This window comes from Myotis yumanensis, unplaced genomic scaffold (genome assembly GCF_028538775.1).
Source record: "Myotis yumanensis isolate MYYU_CA2020_CCGP unplaced genomic scaffold, mMyoYum1.0.hap1 SCAF_14, whole genome shotgun sequence".
NCBI classification, from domain to species: domain Eukaryota; kingdom Metazoa; phylum Chordata; class Mammalia; order Chiroptera; family Vespertilionidae; genus Myotis; species Myotis yumanensis.
The window spans coordinates 52,949,289-52,972,203 of record NW_027223765.1 but is presented as its reverse complement, the minus strand read 5'-3'; the positions used below and the strand labels follow the sequence as shown (position 1 = coordinate 52,972,203).

General features: G+C 43.9%; 1 protein-coding gene across 1 annotated transcript in view; it reads left to right on the top strand.

Moving 5' to 3' along the window:
- SUCLG2 (succinate-CoA ligase GDP-forming subunit beta) overlaps nucleotides 1-22,915 on the top strand; it is a 226,601-nt gene that overhangs the window by 120,111 nt on the left and 83,575 nt on the right. Inside the window, exons 4-7 of the mRNA XM_070390976.1 lie at nucleotides 623-713; nucleotides 4,830-4,982; nucleotides 7,486-7,575; nucleotides 18,941-19,037. Of these exons, the coding sequence (XP_070247077.1) occupies nucleotides 623-713; nucleotides 4,830-4,982; nucleotides 7,486-7,575; nucleotides 18,941-19,037 (431 nt within the window). The remainder of the gene's footprint in view (nucleotides 1-622; nucleotides 714-4,829; nucleotides 4,983-7,485; nucleotides 7,576-18,940; nucleotides 19,038-22,915) is intronic.

Here is a 22,915-nt window from a genome sequence, read left to right as displayed (position 1 = left end):
TTGGTGACCCTGGCGCTGCGTCTCCCCTAGACAGTCAGGTTTCATTCCAAACGCTGGCAGTGACGCCACTTACACATCAAATTCTGCTGCCCTAACTGCGCTCCTGTTCCAGACCTGCAGCAGCTGCCCATCACCAGGCATCCTGTCTCCTGTCTGAGACAGCCCGAGGCTCCCTTCTCCTGAGCCTGTCTGTGCAGCTGCAGCTCCTTGTCCCCCAGCTCTGAACACGGCCTCTCCTTTCCTGAACGTTCATTTTTCACAGTGATTCTTACCTTCACCTTTACCCGCCCCCCTCCCCCCCTGTTGGCCAGTACATCCCAAATGACCCGCTCTCAAGTCTCTGTTATTCAGCTCTCATCTAAACCTGTTGTGCATTTCAGCCTTGTCTCTTTACTATGACTATAATTTATTTGGAGGGGGGAGTAGGGGGTATCTTCCTTCCCATTCCCTCCCTCCCTCCCTTCCATTCATTTTTTATTTTTGAACAGAAAGCCCCATGGTCCTGGGCATGGAGGTGTGCCTGGCCCATGTGGACGTGAGAATTTAGTGTGGACTCTGCTTTAAAATTATTTTCAACAGAGACGTTGATTTTCTTTTCTTTTTCTCTCTCTCTTTCTCTTAGCCCTAAAGTTGTGGGACAGTTGGCTAAACAGATGATTGGGTATAACCTGACAACGAAACAAACTCCGAAAGAAGGTGTGAAAGTTAATAAGGTAATATGAATACTTCTGGTCATTTTCTATGTGTGTGTTAAAAAAAGAAAGCCATATTTCAGTTTTGGCAGAATCTAATGCACTTTGACAATGTGCCATCTTATTTTTAAACCTCATGTCATCTGTTTCGTATGTAGTATGACTTTGAGGAGAAATAAAAAGCGTCTGTAATAGCAGTGTTCTTTATTGTGCTCCGCATGTAGTGAAAGTGGGCCTGGGCCCTTGCGAGCCCAGCCCGGAGCGCAGGGCGAGGGGCCCTCCTGGTGCTGAGTCAGGGCCCAGCATGTTGGGAGGAACTGTCTGCTCTGTGGGCACAGCTCACAGGTGACGATTCCGCCGTGTGCATGCTTGGGGAAACCGAGGCAGCGCATGCTGGTTTTACTTTTCAGAGAGAGTCGAGTGGAAAATTTTTGACGTGACCAACAAGAAAATCACCAGCTCGTGGTTCTTGTGCCACGAGAGAGTCTGTGCTCCTCCCAAGGGGCCATGGAGCGGAGGGAGGCTGGGCGCTGAGCTCTAAGCTCTCCCTCGGACAGAGCCTTGCTGATGTCAGATGCGCTCACAGGGCCGGTCCGCCCTTCTCCCCTCCCACTGCCTCTCTGCAGGTGCCGGAACTGGTTCACATGCAAGCACGTTGTTTTTTGTTGGTTTCGTTCAGCCTGGCACACTACGTCTATTTCCTTTTAAATCTGGCTTTGAGCCTTTTCCTGTGTACCTTCTTCAGCATTTGCCCACAGAGGGCATGATTAGTATTTTTGTTTTAAAAATGTGTAGTTCTTTATGGCTAGATGGGTTTTTACATTAGAGTTTGTGGTACTTTTAAAAAGCATATAAAAATACACAAAGAAGAATCACACCGTATAGATGAGCTTGAAATTAGTTTGTAGAAAGGTTCCTAAAATACTGGTGATAAGTTCACACTTGTAATTTGAATCATTGCCAGGAAACTACTAGAGTGATCTATTTTTTTTAGTCGTTTTTTTGTTTTTGCCCTCATTGCAAAAGTGACTAACTCATGTAAAAATTCCAGTAGTACAGAAATAATAAAAATTAGAAGTAAAAGTTCCTTGTATTGTCATCACCCAGAAATAATTGTCATACATTATTTAGTCTTTCTTCTCTGTAAAGTGTGTCTTACCACTTTTCTATAACAATAACATTTTATATGCTTTAGGGAACATGCTTTTTTCTTTTTACTTACAGAACTTTGGACATCAGTCAGAAGTCCAGATTATTTTAGACTCAGTTTCTTTGAGAAATTATTTGGACACATACATACGTCTGTGCCCATGGGGTATTTTTCTAAAGCTGTGCCTCTTTGTCAGTGGGCTGTTCCGTGGGGTAGTGCTGGTGAAGCATAGTAACCTCCATCTTGTATAAAACTGCTGTTTGAATTCTCTGCTATTGTTAGATAGTCCCTTGTTCTGTAAACTCTGTCATTTTTAGACAGTCTCTTATTCTGTAAAATAACTGTTTCAGTTTGAATAATAGAAAAAGATAAAAACTTAACTGTCTGACCTTGCAAGCTAGCCATCTAACGTAATGGACTAATACTGATAATAATTCCCATATTCTTATGCCAAATGTTTGTTCTTTATGTATCCAAGATTACAAATTGTCTGTAACAATAACTCACACAGAGCCCTTTGTAAAATCTGCAGACAGAGAAGCCCGAAAGCTATAAATACAGGAAACTTCCTGTTTGTGTTGCTCAGAGATTTGGAAGAGACACCTCCCTCTGGGACCCGTGCAGTAAACGACTCCTAATTAATGGGCTTATTAAGGCGTCTTGTATCTCACTCGCTGATTTACGATACAACCCTGGGAGCTGAGACGCTGCGGGGCCAGGAGAGGAGGGCCAGCACGGAGCATGCGCTCGTCTTACCTGAGCATGGTGTGTGGCGGGAGCCTGTGCACTGGCACTCCTCCGGCCACAGTCTGAGCAGCAAACCAAAGCCAGTTCAGCATCCAGTCAGGGTCAAGGACGTTTCAAAGCTTTCTGCACTGGGGACCGCACAGAAGGGCTGCATTGGTGGTATGCTGGTGTCAGTCACAGATGTAGCTTTTCTGAAATGTATCTAACTGAGCATCTCCTGGGATGAGTGTTCAAGCTCCATATCCGTTCTCTCTGTTACAATTCCTAACATATTCTGACATCCTGGGTCATAAGATGGCATAGTAATGTAAAAAATTGGCTTTTATGTACAGTTTCTTGATTTATCTATTGATAACCATCGTCACTTTCCTGGGGAAGTTCCTAAAGACCCAGCAGGAGCGTGTGAGCCAGCGGCGTCTTCACACACAGAGCTGATGGAATCCAGAGCACACCTGCCAACACTTAGCGGAATGAGAATAGGATTCGTGAATGACAGGTGCCCTAAAGTTGTAAGGTTGTGTTGCCTCTAAGAATAGCTCCTGAAAATCACTAAATCTGTTCATAGGCAAGCTCTGTGTTAGGAAGTGAACTTTTAGTCAAATGGTCCTAGGTAATCCCAGCACCGTATGCCAAAAAGCATTTCTTATGTACTCATAAGCTACCATTTATCACAGGAGACTCGGGATGAAGCCCCTGCTCAGGTATTTTTTTTTAACTGGTCATAACTTCAATAAAAGTTTGAAAAGGAATTCTATATCCATTACATTGTAGCTTTTTAGATCACCATAAACGGGATGGGGCAAGAGTAGGTTCACAGCTGTAAGTACGGGAAACAGTTTAAAAATCTTGATTATTTATTAATTATTGCATTATTTTCCACACTAACCGCTGTATACCTACTTTTGCCCCACCCTGTATTTGTCGCATTTCAGGTAACTTAAAACTTAGTGTGTTTGTGGCATCTGGGTAGCTAGAATCTAATGCTACTTAACCTGCAACTTTCTTTGTGGAACATATTATTGAAGTACTTTTAGGGAAAGCAATGTAAGTATTTTTATTATTTTCACTCCTAGTACTGATTATTTATGAAAGTTCTTATTTTCTTTTAAAAATCATCCAAGACATCTTTTACTATTCTTTTTGGGACTGTAAGTTGGCACAGCCTCTCTCTCGAGGGCAGTTTGAGAGTACTTTTCCATACGAAGATTCTAACACCTAGTCATTTTCCTTTTAGATACCCTATCTGCAAGGCACTAAAACAAATGAGCAAAGATACATGTACAAAAATATTCACCGAAGGAGCATTGTAGAAAAATTGAAGCCCATTTAAATGCCTGTCACTAGGGGTGTGGTTAAATACATATTGACCTATAAGCACATAATCACAACGGCCTTGGAAAGATGTCTGAGTTGTAGTATTAAAATTAAAAGCAAGAAGAAAGAAAGGCAGTGGAGCGCACATAGTGTGTCTGCATGTGCAAGGTCATTCCACGGCGGCAATACTTGCAGGTGCCCACAGCTCAGGACGCCTGGCTGCGGCAGTGATGGGGGAGGCCTCCTTGCCCCACTTGCCTGCTGCCAGTCACATGCTGGCAGGTGACCACGTCCTCCCAGAGCAAGGGCAGCTTGCTCTCTGAGTGTCACCGAGGTTCCCTGTGGTCTCAGGGCCATGCTGACTGCTGGGGCCGGGGCGGATGTGTGCCGCTGCTTTCATTGTCTTGTTTAGTTCCTTCTGGTATCATTTGCATTAATTTTGAACAAGCAAATATATTTGTCATTTAAAGAAAGTAAAAATTGAAATACAAATGCAGTGAACCAAGAGACGGACCGAGGAAGCATCGAGCACGCCGGAAAAAGAATCCTTTGCCACCCAGACTGGGTTTTGCACCAGAGCAATTTGGGAAAGAGCAGTGTCGTACACGGATGTGCTGTTAGGGTCTCAAATGACAATAACAGCTGCTCGCCTGGAGTTTTCCTGTCAGGATTCTCAAGGAAGGAAAAAATAAGATTAAAGTGGGACGGTTCCTTGAGGCCAACCACTACCTGTCACTTGAGCACGTTGACAGGATCAGTTAGGAGGGATGAGCGTGGTGCACGCCCAGAGCAGAGCCAGCGCATCCTGGAAGCTGAGGCACCGGGCTCAGGGGCCGATAAATGAAGCCGTTTCACATGTGACGGAAGTCTGTTAGATTTCCAAGTGGAAACTTGGATATTCATCTGCCTTTCCTCCTCCCTGGCAGTTGATGGTCGCTGAAGCCTTGAACATTTCCAGGGAGACCTACTTTGCAATTCTGATGGACCGGTCCTGCAACGGCCCCGTGCTGGTGGGCAGCCCCCAGGGGGGCATGGACATCGAGGAGGTGGCAGCTTCAAGTCCAGAACTTATTTTTAAGGTATGCTTAGATTGCTGGCTACTCTGTGTTCCCCGGTGGTGGTGGTAGAAGCTGTTAAATATTTAATGTGGCGTCTGAGGCTGGTGGTGATGCATCTCTCTGGGATTTAAGGCCGGAGGATGTCAGGAGCTTTTTCTCATTGGCCGTCGGGTTGAAAGTTGGGTAGAATGGAGATATTCACTATTCAAGGTCTTTTTCTTTGCTTTCCTCGCCCTCCCTCCCTTCTTCCCTCCTTCCTCTCTTTTCTTCCTTCCTTGTTCCTTTCCACTCAGCCTGTCCCAAGAATTAAACAGTGGAAGCAGACTGTGATGTTTCCACTTCCTTTTTGTTACCTTTGCCCACTTAACAGTATTATGATTAGAAAAGCTCCAAGGAGACCAGATGTAAGCTGGAGGCTGCTTGGACGTCTTCCAGCAACATCAGTGTCAAGCAGAATCCCCGAAAGCCCAGATTCTTTGTTTCTTTCCATCCTTTACGTCTTTTTCCTTTTATTGATATTAAGATTAGTTCATGGCCCTGGCTGGTGTCACTCAGTAGTTAGAGCACCGAAGGGTCACAGGTTCAATTCCCTGCCAGGGCATGTGCTGGGTTGCAGGTTAAGTCCCCGGACCAGGTCAGGGCACATGCAGGAGGCAACCAAACGATGTGCCTCTCTCACATTGATTAGTTTCTAGCTGAAAATATCTGAGGTAAAATCCCAACTAGCCAGCAAGTTTCCCGATATCTCTAAGCTTTATGTTAAATCAGTAAAATGAAAATGGGGGTAATTGCCACCCCATAGAATTGTGAGAATTAAAGGAGGTGATGTGTTCTTGGCCTACCTCAGCTGTAGTAAAAAAAAAAAAAAAAAAAATCTAAGGACCCTAGCTGGTTTGGCTCAATGGATAGAGCGTCAGCTTGCAGAATGAAGGGTCCCAGGTTCAAGTCCGACCAAGGGCACATGCCTGGGTTTCAGGCTCGATCCCCAGTAGGGGGCGTGCAGGAGGCAGCCAATCAATAATTCTCTCTCATCATTGATGTTTCTATCTCTTGCTCCCTCTCCCTTCCTCTCTAAAATCAATAAAAGATATTTAAAAAAATCTAAGGCCTTCTGAACTGTAATTCCAGGTTTTAATTCTGGGTTCTTAGTATCAGAAAAATCACATTAAGATTTCTAGCATAAATATTCATTATTTCATTTAGAAAGTGATTTTGTTTTCCTTCAAAATTGGGACACTTATTTCTTGAACTTCTTTGTGTAAAGCATTGATAGTTTGGTTATTGGTTTTAGAATATTTTTACCAATGTTACATATTTAAGTTAACTGCCTTGCAAGTTAAATTGAGACTTTACAGGCTGACTTACATGTAGGTTTCCCCCATTATTCAAAAGTAGAGCTCGCCTGTGAAACCCTTTGTGAGCTGAAATGATGAAAAGTGAAGCAGAATTTACCTTAGGACACATCTTGCTAACAGATGCAAAAGTAGACTGAGGAAGCCCAGGTGCTCACAGACTCATTTCCCGGTGATGGAGGCTGGATGCTGGGCGTGGTCCCAGGGAAGGAGCTGGGCGGGGCCCTCTCCCTGCCCAGGATGTGCTGCCTCCATGACTGCAGCAAAACGGACACTGAACACTATTTTCACTTTTAGCCATTTTTTGATAAAGCAGAAATCCTCTTTAGATTTTTTTTGTTAACGAAAACAGATAAAAGCGAAGGGGCAAAGCAGACTTTTGAAAAGAGTGGGATACCTGTAATACCGAGTTGGTACGATTTAAAACAAGCCATTCCTGCCCTGGGCGGTGTGGCTCAGTTGGTTGGGCATCATCCCATGCACTGAAAGGCCACTGGTTTGACCCCTAGTCAGGGCACATGTCTGTATTGCGGGCTCGATCCCTGGCACAACAGCAGATCAATGTTGTGCTCTCACATTGATGTTTCTCTCTCTCTCCCTCTCCATCCCTCTCTCTCAAAAAATTGATAAAAACATTTAAAAAAACAAACAAGCCATTCCATTTATCAAGAGAATATATGAAAAAATGTTCATTTGTGAGCAGTGCCCAGTGTCTAGGAGAGAATAGCACTTTGTAAAGCTGAAGTATTCATGACTTTCATCATCGATACAGTGTTTATATCATAAGCTAATATTTTATCTGTGTGACCGGCTCTAACCTTCATAGCAGTATTAGGCTGGAGAAACCTTACTTTGGAAGCCTTCCAAAAGATGGCATAAACATTAACTGACTAAATATTCCTCAGTGCCATCTGTATCATAATTAAAAGTGAAAGCTGGCATCCGATTGTCTCGTCAGCATGCCCCCCGAAGAAGTACAGTTTTGGGAGAGGTTTTCTATAGATGGCCTGCCAATTAAAACCTACCACATCGGCAGCTGCAGGAGCCCCGCTCAGAGATCTCTGGAAAGGTGTCTCACTTCTCATTTGCAAATAAATGCGGAGCACTGGTCTTTTGAAGTTGTCTCTCAATTGACTGTCTGAATTTTGTTTATTTTATTCATCTTTTACCAGGAGCAAATTGACATTATGGAAGGGATAAAGGACAGCCAAGCTCAGCGGATGGCAGAAAATTTAGGCTTCCTTGGGCCTTTGAAAAACCAGGTACCTGTGTGATTGGAGGCCATTGTGTCTGACTTGTTTCAGAAAACATTGGAGAACTTGCTTATTTGTCTTCAATTACCCAGAAACAAGATACGTTATTGTATTCTTTTTCCATTCAGTTGTTTATGATGAAGAAAGTATTTCTCTGGTATTCTAAAAGAGGATGTTTATGATGTGTGTGTGTATATATGTGTATATCTCGGCGTGTGTGTAGGTGTGATGTTTGTGTGTATGTGTATTGCCTGCAGACACATACACTTTGTTATGAATGTTAGTTTATGTCTTTTTTATAGCTTGCAGCTCCAGGCCATGAATTATAAACGGCAGCACAGTGATTAGAAGCACAGGCTTTATACTCAGGGAGATTGAGTTTGAATCCTACCCTGCACCCAACACGTGAGCACCTGTGTGATCCAGCCCATCTGAATGTCAGTGCATCAAATGGGGATGATGAAATTCTGAGAGGGTTATTGCAAGGACTGAGTGCACTGCTGTGTGCAAGTGCGAATTCAGTCCCCTGACAGGTCAGTTATTATTGTTACTAGGAGCACACATAACTTGTCGGTATCCTTGCATAGCTACTAGCCATTTGAGATGTGTATTCATGGCATGAAGGTGATATTTCACTGTGAACAACTTAAAACATGGCAGTTTATTAATTATATCTCTAAACTTCAGAGACAGACAAATTGGCCTCCGAGGTGCACAGCAGTTCTCAACCTGTGGGTTGTGACCCCTTTGGCGGTCAAACAACCCTTTCACAGGAGTCGCCTAAGACCATCCTGCATATCAGATATTTACATTATGATTCATAACAGTAGCAACATTACAGTTATGAAGTAGCAACGAAAATAATTTTATGGTTGGGTCACAACATGAGGAACTGTATTTAAAGGGCCAGAAGGTTGAGAACCACCATGCTGAGGGAAAGTGTCTTGAGCTTCACAGCCCTGCACTGCCCTTGGGGCAGCCTTACTACTTGTCGGCATAGCCAGCTTCCTCGTCCCTCAGCTAAGTCAGAACTTAGTGGCTATTTTGAACTCCTTCATTACTAAAATCCTGTGTGTGTGTGTGTGTGTGTGTGTGTATCTGTGTGTATATGTGTGTGTATGTTTGGGTATGTGTACATGTGTGTTTTCCCCCTGGGGCTCCAGGATAATTACAGAACATTTTCTTTCATTTAGTTGGGTAGTATTCCTTCAAAAAAACAATAGATATTGCACTTTTTTCTTATCGCCTTTATTTTTTCTTTTGATTGATTCTATTTCTGGATATTCAAGAGTGACAATAAGGCAAATCATGGAGAGTGAAGCAGAATTAAACTTTTAAGTGTGTGTATGTTCCAAGGCATCATTCAGAACCACCTGAAATCTGCCTGAATGGGAGTCCTACAACTAGAGAATTAAAGAGGAAAGCACATTGAGACTGGTAGGAGGTGGGCAGAGCGGAGGCATGGAATAGGCTGGTCCGACACCCACATGTTGTGTTTTTCTAATCTGGAGGGAATCTCGGCTGTGGAGGCCTCCTATGAGGAGCAAGGGGTCCCAGGCCCATACCAGACCCCCAGCCAGGGTTTCACAGCTGGAAAAAAAGTCCCTGTAACTTTGGGCTGCAAAAGCTAACAGGGGTTGTGGCTGAATGACATAGAGGCTGCTGCAGACCCAGGCAGTTCCTCTTAAAGGGCTGGTGCACGACCTCACATGGACTCATTCCCTCTGAGCTCCAGCAGTAGGGCAACGGCTTGGGAGGATCCAGGGACTTACAGGGAGGAACTGGATTGTCTGGCATCTGAACAAGAATTCGGGGTGGTTTCTCCCAGACAAGGGTGCTCATAGGGGTCATTGTTCCTATGCTGAGACCTCCTTCATCGCTGAGCTGACTGGCAGCCATATCTGAGTTTCCATCAGCATGGCTCACACTGTTAGCTCCTCCCTGGCGATTCCCTGAGACACCACCCCATTCGATTTGCAGCCCCACCCAAGCTGTTTGCAGCAGCTTTTCCATGTGAATGGCCTGTCCTAGCTCAAACAAGCAGTTGCTAGAGTCAGTGTGCCTCATGCCTATAAGGGGCCCAAGACATGGCACTAGCAGCAGCCTGCCTTGCTTCACAGATTGGCCTCACCTGGGTACTTCCAAGCCCTACATAAATAGCAGCAATTTGCAGATTGATCTGTAGCTCCTGTCGGATGGCCTCAGGCAGCGAAACATCAGAGCCAGTGCAATTGTGGACAGCTCCAGACCCTACCAGATTACAACTCTACACATGCACAAGTGACACACTCAAGGGTAAGACTCAGTGAGCACCAAAGCCCCATTGAAGAAAGTCCTGCTCCTTAAGGTTGTTTTCTGCACAGCAGCTCTTCCACTATAGTTGCAGCTGGTGCTCACAACCAATTAGCATGGAGGTCAACTCCTCCCAGTGATGCCAACAGCAATCAAGGCTCAACTACAAGGCTGTGTGCAGAGCCCACACAGGGGCCCACCTAGAATGCTCAGCTGAAATGACTGGGGAGGCTGAGCCACTGGGCCTTACAGGACACCTATTATACCAAGCCACTCTTCCAATTCCAGGAGGCATAGCAGCTCTACTTAATACATAGAAATAAACACAGGGACGCAGCCAAAATGCAGAGACGAAGAAACATGTCACAAATGAAAGAACAGAAGAAATCTCCAGAAAAAATAACTAAATGAAGTGGAAGCAAACAAACTACTAAATAACAGAACTTAAAACAATGCTTATAAGGATGCTCAAATATCTTCATGAGAGCTTCAAGGGATTTAATGAGAATTTCAAAGATGTGAAAAAGACCAGTCAGAAATTAATCATACACTAACTGAAATAAAGAATAATTTACAGGGATTCAACAGTATAGGATTCCAAGAATCAAATCAAGGATTTGGAATATGAGGAAGCAAAAAACACCCAATCAGAAGAGCAAAAAGAAAAAAGTCCAAAATTGTGAACACTACGGTGTCGGGTGAATTTCCCGCCAAAATATAAGATGGCGCGGGCAATTATTTAGGTTTCCCCCGCAAAATCAGAGTTAGTTTAAAATGCCTATATCTTTTGAAGTATGGGTTCGATTGAAATGAAATTTTCGGTTTCTTGTGTAAAAAATGAAAATTTATTCAATCACAGACATTTTTTTATCTATTCAGTACATAAATAATTCGATATATATAAACTAAATACGAAAAACCCAAAAAATACTTATTACCTAAAAATATACACATATTTTTAAAGTTTAAAATAAAATTTTCATAATAAATCAAAACAAATAGAAATTAATAGTTTTTTAGCGTATGATATTTTTCAACACACGCCCCTTTATGTAGAGGTATATTGCAAAATTTGCACATGTAGCGTGTCTCACTGCGCAATTTATGAACGGAACATACGCGACACCTTCTCAAAATGTTTTTCTTTTTTCCACTTCTGACAATTGCCTGTAACATATGCTTTCTCATGTCCATCGATAGCCTGCATGGTGTTCTCTACTTACAAGGGATTTTTATGATACCTATTACCCCAATGGGTATGAAACGGTTCGCATACGCAGGTAGGTATCTTTGTGAACGGCAAACAAACAAATATTTGGTAATACGCAGTTACAATCGGCCCGAGTTTACACGTTTCCCGCACTCCACCACAAATCTATATGAACCGAGTTAAGACGGCTCCCGCGGAGTACGCGCAATTCACGCGAGCCGACTTAACTCGTTTCCTGCAATCCAAGTGTGAAGATAGTGTAAGGAGCCTCTGGGACAACTTCAAGTGTACCAACATTCTCATTATGGGGGTGCCAGAAGAAGAGAGAGACCAAGTTATTGACAACCTATTTGAAGAAATAATGACAGAAAACTTCCCCATCCTGGTGAAAGAAATAGACTTACAAGTTCAGGAAGCCAAGAGAGTCCCAAACAAGAGGAACCCAACAAATGTATTGGTGAGGATGCCCTGTTTGTGGGAATGCAGACTGGTGCAGCCACTGTGGAAGACAGTATGTTGTTTCCTCAAAAAATTAAAAATGGAACTGCCATAAGACCCAGTGATTTCACTTCTGGGACTATATCTTAAGAAATCTGAGATACTGATTCAGTGGAATATATGTACATTGCAGTATTATTTCTAATAGCCACGATTTAGAAACAGCCCAAGTGCCCATCAATAGGTGAGTGGATAAAAAAGCCATGGTACATGTTCACCATGGAATACTACTCAGCCATAAAAAAGAAGGAAATCTTACCTTTTGTGACAGCATGGATGGACATGGAGAGTATTATGAGATACCATGGATGGACCAGGATAAATAAACCAGTCAGAGAAAGATAAAAACCTTATTATTTCATTTATATGTGGAATCGATGAACAAAGCAAACAAAATAGAAACAGACTCATAGATACACAGAATAGACTGACAGCTGTTAGAGGGGGAGGGAGTTGGGGAACTCTTTGAAAAAAGTTAAAGGATTAAGAAACAAAAAACAAAAACAACAACCTCATAGACACAGACAACACTATGGTGATTACCATAGAGGAAGTGGGGGAGGAGAGGAATGGGAAGAGAAAGAGCAGGGTAAAGGAGAGGTAAAAGGTGAAGGAGACTTGACTTTGAGTGATGAACACACAATACAGTATACAGACATGCATTATAGAATTGTACATCTGAAATCCATATAATTTTAGTAACCAATGTCACCCAAGTAAATTCAATAAAATTTTTAAAAAGTTAAAGAGAGGAGAGTACTTATTTGAAGATAGGAAGAAAGGTTCCCTTGGAAAGCAGATATTCAGGGGATCAAAGGGGACAGGATCATCTGGGTCTAAACCTCAGGAGAAGGTACAGTCAGGATTCAGTGAACAGTTAGAGGAACTAATTGTCATTTAGAGGCTGGCGAAGATGCCAGGGTAGTGAAAGGACAATGCTGAACAGCTCTTGGGTAAGGGCTACAGCCATTGGTTTTATCTCTTGGGAATGAGGCCATAATTATATTATTGATTGATTGAGCGGCTCCTTGTGTTGGGCAGGCTCACCAGAGCCCCTCCCACATAGCCACTGTGCTCCAGCTCCATGCACTCAGTGCCCTGGTTCTGTGCCCATTCCCCCTGGCTGCTCTGTGGTGCCCTTAGCCATCCGCAGTCCCCTTTGCTGGATCCTAAAGTGTACACAGGACTTCCATCTTCTCGCTGCTGCGTTGCTGGGAATGTGCTTTGCAGATGTATGAAGTGTCCAAGAAGCAGCTATCATATCAGTGAAGTAGCACATCTAGGATGCTCCCTTTGACAAGATGCCAACAGGTAGCTGTAAGGGCAGGAGGACAGATCTGGAAGGGCCAAATCTGCCGGCCACATAATTTCAAAGCTCAGGAGGTGAACATAACAGAGTTCTAGGGAAGGCAGTAATCGTATTGTGTACATCTTAAGACACCTCCACCCTCCCCAAAAACATTATAAGAGAAAATTAAGTTATTTATAGCTCTTAAACGTCTGAATCTTGTTTTCCCAATGCCCCAAACAACTTAGGTTTTAAGTGAGTTACCTAGGAAAGATGAACATGCAAGTTCTCAGGGGTCATTAGTAGCTAATTGTCATTATATTTCTTAATTACATTTTTAATTCACGTTGTTCCTTATTTCATTGCTGACTACATGAAAGACTTTGCATCTTCACTTGCTCAGCAGAAGTGGAGGGAGCACTGAGCGGGTGCTGCACAGCCTGCTGGGCCCTGGGCACAGAGAGGGTGATTCCCCGCCACCCTCAGGCCCAGCGGGCTGTGGAGGCCGCACCTGAGGAGGGAAAGCACTTTAAATGATGACCAATTTCTGGTCCTTTGATAAAGAAATGGTAATCTTAGAGACCCTGTGGATTTCATAAGACTGAAAGTTACTTAAGTTTCATCTAGGATGCAGTTTAGGCATTTGGAGGAGGTACCTCAACTCATGGGTGAACAGCATATAAAATGATTATTTATAAATTTAGTTATGTCTGTCCTGTGACTCATGCCTGATGTCTCTAAAACAGCGGTCCTCAACCTGTGGGTTCCGACCCCTTTGGGGGTCGAACGACCCTATCACAGGGGTCGCCTAAGACCATCGGAAAACACATATATAATTACATATTGTTTTTGTGATTAATCACTATGCTTTAATTATGTTCAATTTGTAACAATGAAATTGGGGGTCACCACAGCATGAAGAACTGTATTAACGGGTCGCGGCATTAGGAAGGTTGAGAACCACTGCTCTAAATGCTGATGTAAGTTTTAATAAAAGTAAATATCACCTTGCATAATATCCACCGAGTATGTGTTCCTGGTGAAAATCCACTTCAGCAAGAATGGGTTGAAAAGACCAAGCCACGGAAAGCTGAGCAGGACCAAAAGTTCCCACGTTTCTCACGTGTGTCCTAGTTAGCATCTGGACGACCGATTTCTGAAACACTGCCACCCGGAATCGTCACCTGGTGCCTCTGGGATGGAAACTGATGAATGACCCCATGGGCCAAGTGAAAACCCACACGACCCCCAGGAGTGGTTCGTACCCCCGCTGGCTTTAGGGACCATGTGTGAATGCTGACGATACTCCATTCTGGGATGCAAGAAAGGTACTTACTTTTTTTTAACCTGTTAAAACATTTTGAAGACACTTAGAAATCGTCGTGGTATGAAGCATATGTCCTCAGGGATATTTGAATTTAGGCATTTTAACTTTTCAATTGTTTGTTGCAACCGTTACTTTCAGGTTGTAACCAGCAGCCTTCAAGTAACATTAACTGGTGGCCAAGGGGAAGCAAACCCCTTTCCTGCGTAGCAAGTGTGTGATGACCCGAGGTCCTGGGTGGCAGTCCAACCTGGTTGAGGGTACAGTCCCCGGCAGAATGTTTCTCTGACTCGTGTTTAATTGTTTCTTTAAATTTGAACACATTTGGAAAGCAGGGGAGCTAACCTCAACTTGCCCCAGGCCTGCCATTTCCTGTTTTACACCTGGTCAGACCGACACACCTGCCCAACTCTTGTAGTCAGTTAGTATTGCCTTGGAATAAGACGTGTCTCCAATCCCGGCTGGCGCTCCCTGTCGGTCTTACAACACTATTTCATCATGCTTCCTCCCTGCTCAAAACATGTTTATATTTAAAGCATATGCCATTTGTACACGAATATACAATTACAATAGTGGAGGACCCCCCGCCCCATAAATGCTCTGTTAATGTATAATTACAATGGCATTAAGTGCAGAAAATCCAGGCTTCTTCCAACCTCGGTTGATACAGGCTTAGGAAGCTTTGCAGCGACCCAGGTGCACATTGGTAAACGAATGGATAAAGTATGATGTATGTGTATATAATGGAAGGTGGTTCAGCCTTGAAAAAGCAGATCATGACGTGCTGAGCATGGCTGAGCCTTGAGAACATCGGCCTGGCGTTGGAGGCTGGGTGAAAAGGTAAAGGATGAAGCAAAGAAAAAAACCCTCATAGACATGGACAATAGCATGGCGATCACCAGAGGGAAAGTGGTGCGGGAGGTAGAAGAGGGTAAAGGGGCAAATGATGATGGAAGGAGACTTGACGTGGGGTGATGAACACACAATACAATATTCAGATGATGTTTTATAGACTTGTATACCTGAAACCTATGTAATTTTATTAACCAATGTCACCACAATAAACTCAATAAAATAAAAACAATTAAAAAAAAGAAATTAGCAAGTCACAAAAAGACAAATAGGCATGATTTTGTTTACGTGTGTATATGAATAGTAAAATCGTAGTGACAGAAGGTGATTGGTGGTTGTCAGGCAGGCGGTGGGGAGAATGGGCAATTACTATGTATCTGGTACGGAGTTTCAGTTTTGCTGGATGGAAAGTTCTGGAGCGTGGTTGCACAAAAATGTAAATAGACTTGACACTGCAGAACTGTACACGTACAAATGGTTGAGCCCATGAATTTTATGGTATGTATATTTAAAAAAAGAGAAAGCTTTAATGTAGCTGAGATAAGATCTTATATGTTTATTCACCCAGAAGTCATTTCTCTTATGCAGTTTCTCCTCATTGTTAACCACCGCTTACGCCAGAGGTTCTCAACCTGTGGGTCTCGACCTCTTTGGCAATCGAACGACCCTTTCACAGGGGTCGCCTAAGACCATCCTGCATATCAGATATTTACATTACGATTCATAACAGCAGCAAAATTGCAGTTATGAAGTAGCAACGAAAATAATTTTATGGTTGGGTCACAACATGAGGAACTGTATTTAAAGGGCCAGAAGGTTGAGAACCACTGGCTTACGCCGAGTGTTTGCTGAGCGCTGACAGGCAGAGGCTGTGCAAGTGCAGGACCCGCTGTGGGTCAGGATAGGCAGCGTGCGTCTCCAGGACTTGAGTTCCCAGCATGTCAGTGGCTTAGAAGAACCTCAAAAGTACAAAAAAGAGTCAAGAGTGTGTTACTTGCCAGCTTTTCAGTGTAACTCAAATAAAATCTGTTTGGATTTTTAAAAAGTAAACATCAAAGGAAATTTTAAAGAGTCTTTGAAAAGATAATGGAGGATTGTTTTAACACTCGAAGTGGGCCCAGCCTTTTACACTGACACAAAGTCAGACGCTATAAAAGAGTGGCATCACTATCAAATTTCCATGTGGCAGAAGTAACAAAAATATGGGCAAAAGATAAAGGAGAAAAGTATTTGCAATTGATATGAGATAATGAGCTAATTTCTTTCATGTAAAAATACCTTCATGTAAATTAATAAGAAAAAGGGTAAAATCTCAACAGAAAAAAATGGGCTGAATTCACAGAAAAGGAAATACAAATGTCTCCTAAGCTCATAGAATAATATCAAATTCACTCCTTAATAAGAGAAATTCAAGTTAACACCGCGGGTGGAAGACGAATTTCCCCTGGCACACTGGGCGCTCCCGAGAGCTGGTGGTTGTGACTGGGACACTCGGAGGAGCTGGTTTTTGGGAGGGGAAGTAGTGGCAGCTCTATCAAGAACAATTTATGATAATCTTTTATTATTAAAATGCCCACATTTCTCTTCGTTCCAGTCCCGAGAAGTGTCCCTACAGGCATTTAATCACATGTATGATGTACACGCAAAGATAGGTGAGGAGCATTTGAAGGAATGTCAAACTACTGGAAGCCAAGGCACATTCGTAAAGAGCCACGTTAAGTGAGTTGTGATACATCCACACCAGTATTATGCAGCCATTTCAGAGAATAACATTGTTCTGTTTGTGTTGCTGATGACGGCTCTTTAAACTCTATTAAAGACAGAACGTATAGACCCAAATTTGGTTTTGTAAAAAAGATGAGTGCGAAATGTGCATGCTGGCATGTGCATAGAACCTCCAGCGTAGCAGCGACTGGTCAGGTGGCCGCGTGGCCGGAGTCTGGGAAGGCTCGAGGCAGACCTTGGTGTGCCTGGGGAATTGGTGTCACGTCTTTGTTATCTTGCCCCCCAGAAATTAATACTGAAAATATTCAACCTCACCCTAGCCAGTTTGGCTCAGTGGATAGAGCATTGGCCTGCGGACTGAAGGGTCCCAGGTTTTATTCCGGTCAAGGGCACATGCCTGGGGCGTGCAGGAGGCAGCCAATCAATGATTCTCTCTCATCGTTGATATTTCTATCTCTCTCTCCCTCTCCCTTCTTCTATGAAATCAATAAAAATATATTTAAAAAATATTCAGTCTTACTCATTATGTTTGTTTATTTATGTCCACTGAGTTTCAGGTTGGGATTTAAGGAGGTTTACAGATACACATAAAATGAATAACACGCATCACATCTCCAGGTCCTCAGTTTAGTGGGACAAAGAAACCACTCTCGTCCTTTACCCGGTGGGATTTATTCTGAGGAATTGGCTGCACGGATAGAGATGTCAGAGCTGAGACATTTCAGAGTGGACAGAGGCGCTGTAGAGCTAAATAACAGCCATTGTTGCTACCTGCATGCTTGGGGACAGGAAGCAGGTGTTGCTGGACACTGGGGCACAGAAGCTGGAGCCCTGGTGGGCCTGTATGGTAGGAGCTGAAGTCAGAGCAGGAGATGCTGCCGAGGGCAGAGAGAGGGGAAGAGATACCCCAGCTTTGTGCCCCCCTTTTTTGTCCCCCAACTCCTGGCTCCCACTGCTACCTCCCATTGGCTGGCCTGAGCCCAAGAGCCTTGGAAACAGCCTGCTAGAGCAGCCGTGGGCAAACTACGGCCCGCGGGCCGGATCCGGCCCGTTTGAAATGAATAAAACTAAAAAAAAAAGACCATACCCTTTTATGTAATGATATTTACTTTGAATTTATATTAGTTCACACAAACACTCCATCCATGCTTTTGTTCCGGCCCTCCGGTCCAGTTTAAGAACCCATTGTGGCCCTCGAGTCAAAAAGTTTGCCCACCCCTGGTCTAGAGCCATCTCCCTCGATCTACAGAGGAGAGAGGGGGAAAAGCCACATGTGTTTGTGAGGACAAATTACGCAGGGCTGGAACCACCAGCAAAACAGCAGCAAAGGGGAAGCCACGGCCAGGAATCAGACCGAGCCCAGACAAGACTGGCGGCTGCCACTCGCCGAGGTCGCAGCCTTGCTGTGAGGCGTCCCAGGCTGTGCACATTCAGGTGTGAGCTCTCCAGGCGGTGCCTGCCTCGTTCATGTGGTCCCCGAGCCCAGGTCACACAGTGCAGGGTGCTGGGACTCAGCGGTTCAGAAGCCTTGGCTGAACAGCGTGCATGAGTGGGTTAACTTAAGCAGAGTGAGAAAATAAAGCCGGCATCACCTGTGGGAAACTGGCCGCCCTGCTCCCTGGTCTCTGCCTGTGGGGCACACTGTTCTCAGTTGAACTGTGCTGTGCATTCATGGGCGGTTTAGGGCCTCCATCTTCCTTTCTTGCAACAGTTTCCATCAGACGCTCAGTAATTGTTCCACAGATTATAAGTTTGAATTGATGAATATAATAACTGTCTAATTTCAGCATAATCAGGAAAACCTAGTTATTATAAACTCTCCAAGTCATGTTTACCTTTTACTTAAATGGAGCTTGTTTGTATTAATGATTGTAGCTCACATTGTGGCATAGCTAGGCTAATAGGAACACGGTAATTTACAGAAAGATTACCAGTGTTTTTAGGCCATACTGGAAATATGTTGTTGTCTTGATAATGGTCTTTTCTGGTGTCTGGAGGAACGTGGAGCAATCCCTTCTAATGAATAGCAGTGGAAATTAAAATACTATGCTTTTCTGTTTTCCCCTTCAGAAAGCCTAACTGAAAATAAAGACGGAGCATGTAATTTTTAAGGTTTCATTAATCCAGCAGAATAAACGTTCTTCTACTGCTCTGGTGTAATTTCTTTTCACTTGATCACGTCTAGGCTGCAGATGAAATTAAGAAGCTGTATCACCTCTTCCTGAAAATTGATGCTACGCAGGTGGAAGTGAACCCCTTCGGTGAAACGCCAGAAGGACAAGGTAAAAATAAATAAATAAGAGAAAACAAATGAACACAATTACTCCTGCAGACTATACATTAAATTCTACACAGGACTGTGGCAGCAGCTTTGCATTAATTTCTCCCGGTGATTTAATTTCTGCCACAGTTTCAAATGCTCCCGTGATGCAGTCAAACGTTTCTGCACTTGAGTCTGTTCGTATCCAAATGCCATGCCTCAGAGGAGGCTGCTTTTTGTCTTATTTAGAAACACCCATCCTCCAGCAGCCCTTGGCTTTTTTTTTTTTTTAATATATATACACATTTTTATTGATTTCAGAGAGAAAGGGAGAGGGAGAGATAGAAACATCAATGAGAGAGAATCATTGATCAGCTGCCTCCTGCACGCCCCCTACTGGGGATCGAGCCCGCAACTTGGGCATGTGCCCTTGGCTGGAATCGAACCTGGGACCCTTTAGTCCGCAGGCTAATGCTCTATCCACTGAGCCAAACTGGCGAGGGCCAGCCCTTGCTTTTGAGACCCATCACTGTGGTCAGGGTTTGGGTGAAACAGGAGCCACTGCACTAGGTGTAAAAAAATGTACCTGCTCTATGACCCGCCTGAAGCTTTTCAGTTGACCTCAATCTGCATATAATCACCTGTGCGCCCGCTGGGTTGGCACCACCATGGTGACGCCCCGGTGCCCTGCCATCCGGCTTTCCCCCTGACTTGATTATGAGCTTCTGCTTCCAGTGGGAGGAGGAGGCATTTTGGTGGGAAGATATTTCTTATCCATCAGGTACTCGTGGAGCATAAGTAACTGTTAAATCTCCGCACCCCCCACAAGTTCTTATTGATTCCCTAGCCAGAGCTCGTGTCTGTGCGTGTGCTTGGTGGTAGGGATGGGTAGTGAGTAGGTGGATAGCATAGTGACACCAGAAAGTGACTTCCATGAACCTTGTCTTCTGTTCATTTCACCCCCAGTACCTTGTGTGCTGCCTAGAATGCAGTGGACAGTCAGTAAACAGGTCTTTGCCATTGGGTTGGTAAATGAGGTGATCTGTTATGTGCAAATACAACCAAGTTGTAGACCAAGATGGATGTGTGTGTGTGTGTGCATTTTCATTCTTTAATTCAGAGCTGTCTGCTGCAGGTACAACTCTGAGCACAAGGTCAGAGGAGACAGAGTGAATACCCCTTCTCATCTCCCTCCTTCCCGCATCCTCTGAACTGTTTCAAAGAGGATGGCCGAATGTCAGAGACCTGACCTGTTTGCATTTGCTCTGTGCCCTAGGCCAGAGAGGGGGTCATGAGCTCACTGGGCAGAAGCTCCTCAGTAGGCCCAGAACCTTGTCATCCCCCTCCCTCCCCCTCCCTCACCCCGCAAGCGCTGACCATACCCTGTGCCAGGGGTGTCTGGGCAGGGTGTTCAGTGCTTATTTTACAGAGGGACCTGGGTTCTGCCATGTCCTGGCTACAGATCTAGGCTAAGCCTCGTGGTTGTTTTTTCCATCTTCTTTTTTTAATCCAAAAGTGTGACTTGTGTTTGTGCAAGCCTCCAGTGTTAGACACAAAACATGCCAATTCCTGACAGTCATAACATTTAGTTCCTCTTCTAAGGCACAGCAGTGGTTCAGGAAGGGTATAGATAGATTTTTATCTTTTTTTCTATTTTTTTTTAGCATTTCAAATTAAGATTGCCAAAAAGCTCATGTTTAGGAAGTCATTAAAAATCATATATTTCGTAGTTTACACAGGTAACCCACCAGATAAAAATCTGGTAGGTCATTTATAAACAAACTACCTTATTCATAAATAATTTTTACATTTCATCTGGCTGTGAAATCATCAATACATCATATAGACCGGGGTGGGGAACGTCCGGCCCTCGGGCCATACACTCATTTGGTCTGACCCTGCCAAGGCATAGCGGTGAGCTAGTTAAATGTTTGACAAAATAGAGCAGGCTAATTTTTAAGCAGGCTAATTTTGTATGGCCCGCAAATATCCAATATTTGATGTTACAAATATCCAAATGGCCTTTGGCAGAAAAAAGGTCCCTCACTCCTGATTATAGACAGTACGGGAAGGAAGAAAAAACTCTTTTTTTTTTTTTTTTTTTTTATTCACTTGATTCTTAGATTCATTTATTGATAGATGCATGTTTGTTGTTCATAATTTGTATCTTTACCTTTTTCTTCTTCTTCCTCTTCTTAAAGGATACCTTTCAGCATTTCATATAATACTGGTTTGGCGGTGATGAACTCCTTTAGCTTTTCCTTATCTGTGAAGCTCTTTATCTGACCTTCAATTCTGAATGATAGCTTTGCTGGATAAAGTAATCTTGGTTGTAGGTTCTTGGTATTCAGCACTTTGAATATTTCTTGCCATTCCCTTCTGGCCTGCAAAGTTTCTGTTGAGAAATCAGCTGACAGTCGTATGGGTATTCCCTTGTAGGTAATTGAGCCTCTTTCTCTTGCTGCTTTTAAGATTTTCTCTTTGTCTTTTGCTCTTGGCATTTTAATGATGATGTGTCTTGGTGTGGTCCTCTTTGGATTCCTTTTGTTTGGGGTTCTCTGCGCTTCTTGGACCTGTAAGTCCATTTCTTTCTCCAGATGGGGGAAGTTTTCTGCCATTATTTCTTGAAATAGGTTTTCAATATCTTGCTGTCTCTCATCTTCTGGCACTCCAATGACTCTGATATTAGTCCGCTTAAAGCTGTCCCAGAGGCTCCTTACACTATCTTCACACTTTCGGATTCTTTTTTCATTTTGCTTTTCCAATTGGGTGTTTTTTGTCGAATCTTTTGTTTGATTCTTGTGCTCCTCTGGTCTGCTATTGGGTATAATATTCTTTATTTCAGTCCGTGTATGCTTACTTTCTAATTTCTTTATCGTAGCATCGAGGGTCTCATTAGTTTTCGTGAGGTTCTGCACAAATTTATGGCAAGCCCTCAAAATTGCGATTCTTAGCTCCATATCCTCCATTTCTGTCATGTTTTTTTGTCTCCGCATCTTTTATGCTTTCTTGGTGCACCCCCTTGTGGTCTCTGTGCGCAGTCTTGTTCTAGCCAAGCCTTAATTGTTGTAGTTAACACTAGAGGGGTTTGACCACCAGGCCGACTGGCTATAGGAATCAGCTGTATGGAAAACGTCTGCCTTCTGGGGAGGCGCTAATCCAGCCTTTGCCTGAGGCGATCGGCAAATGGCTGTGCGCAGGGTTTGGGTGGGGCGGGATCAACAGGGCGGGTGGAGGGAGCAGTTATGGCCACGCTCAGTCCCGTTCCCAGAGGCTGTGCTTCACAGAACCCCAGGAGCCGCTGCAAACTTCGGAGAGAAAGCTGCCCTCAGGTTCCAACTGATGCCGGATAATCCCGCTTCTCCCGTTTGAGTCTGGGTCCCTAGAGACTCGCCCGGATCTGGAGCCCAGAGTCTGAGACTCACTCCCGACAGAAAACGACAACCGCGCCCTCAGCCACCAGCCCGCTTTGCGCGCGCACCTCGGTACCTTTGTATTTTCCACACTGCGCCGCCTCTGAGCCTCGATTTGCTGTTCTCTTTCCTTCTAGTTGTAGAGTCTCTCTTCAGCCAGCCTTCCTGTGGTTCTGGGTGATGTCCGTTCCGTCTTTTAGTTGTATTTTTGAAATGGCTGTTTGCGGCAGCGGTCTCCGGTGTTTACCTACGCCGCCATCTTGGTCTCCCCGGACATTTCTTCGAAGAAAAAACTCTTGAAATCTTATGTCAAGCACTATGATAAACTCTTACTTATATTCTTTTTTTTTATTACTTGCAGCAACCCTGCAAAGTCAGAAATATTTCCCTATTTTATGGAGGATTGAAAAATTCCTGTGACTTCCCCCTGAGTAATTAATTACTGGAATTCAAACCCATGTCTCAGTACAGTGTGTCTGTGGATTGT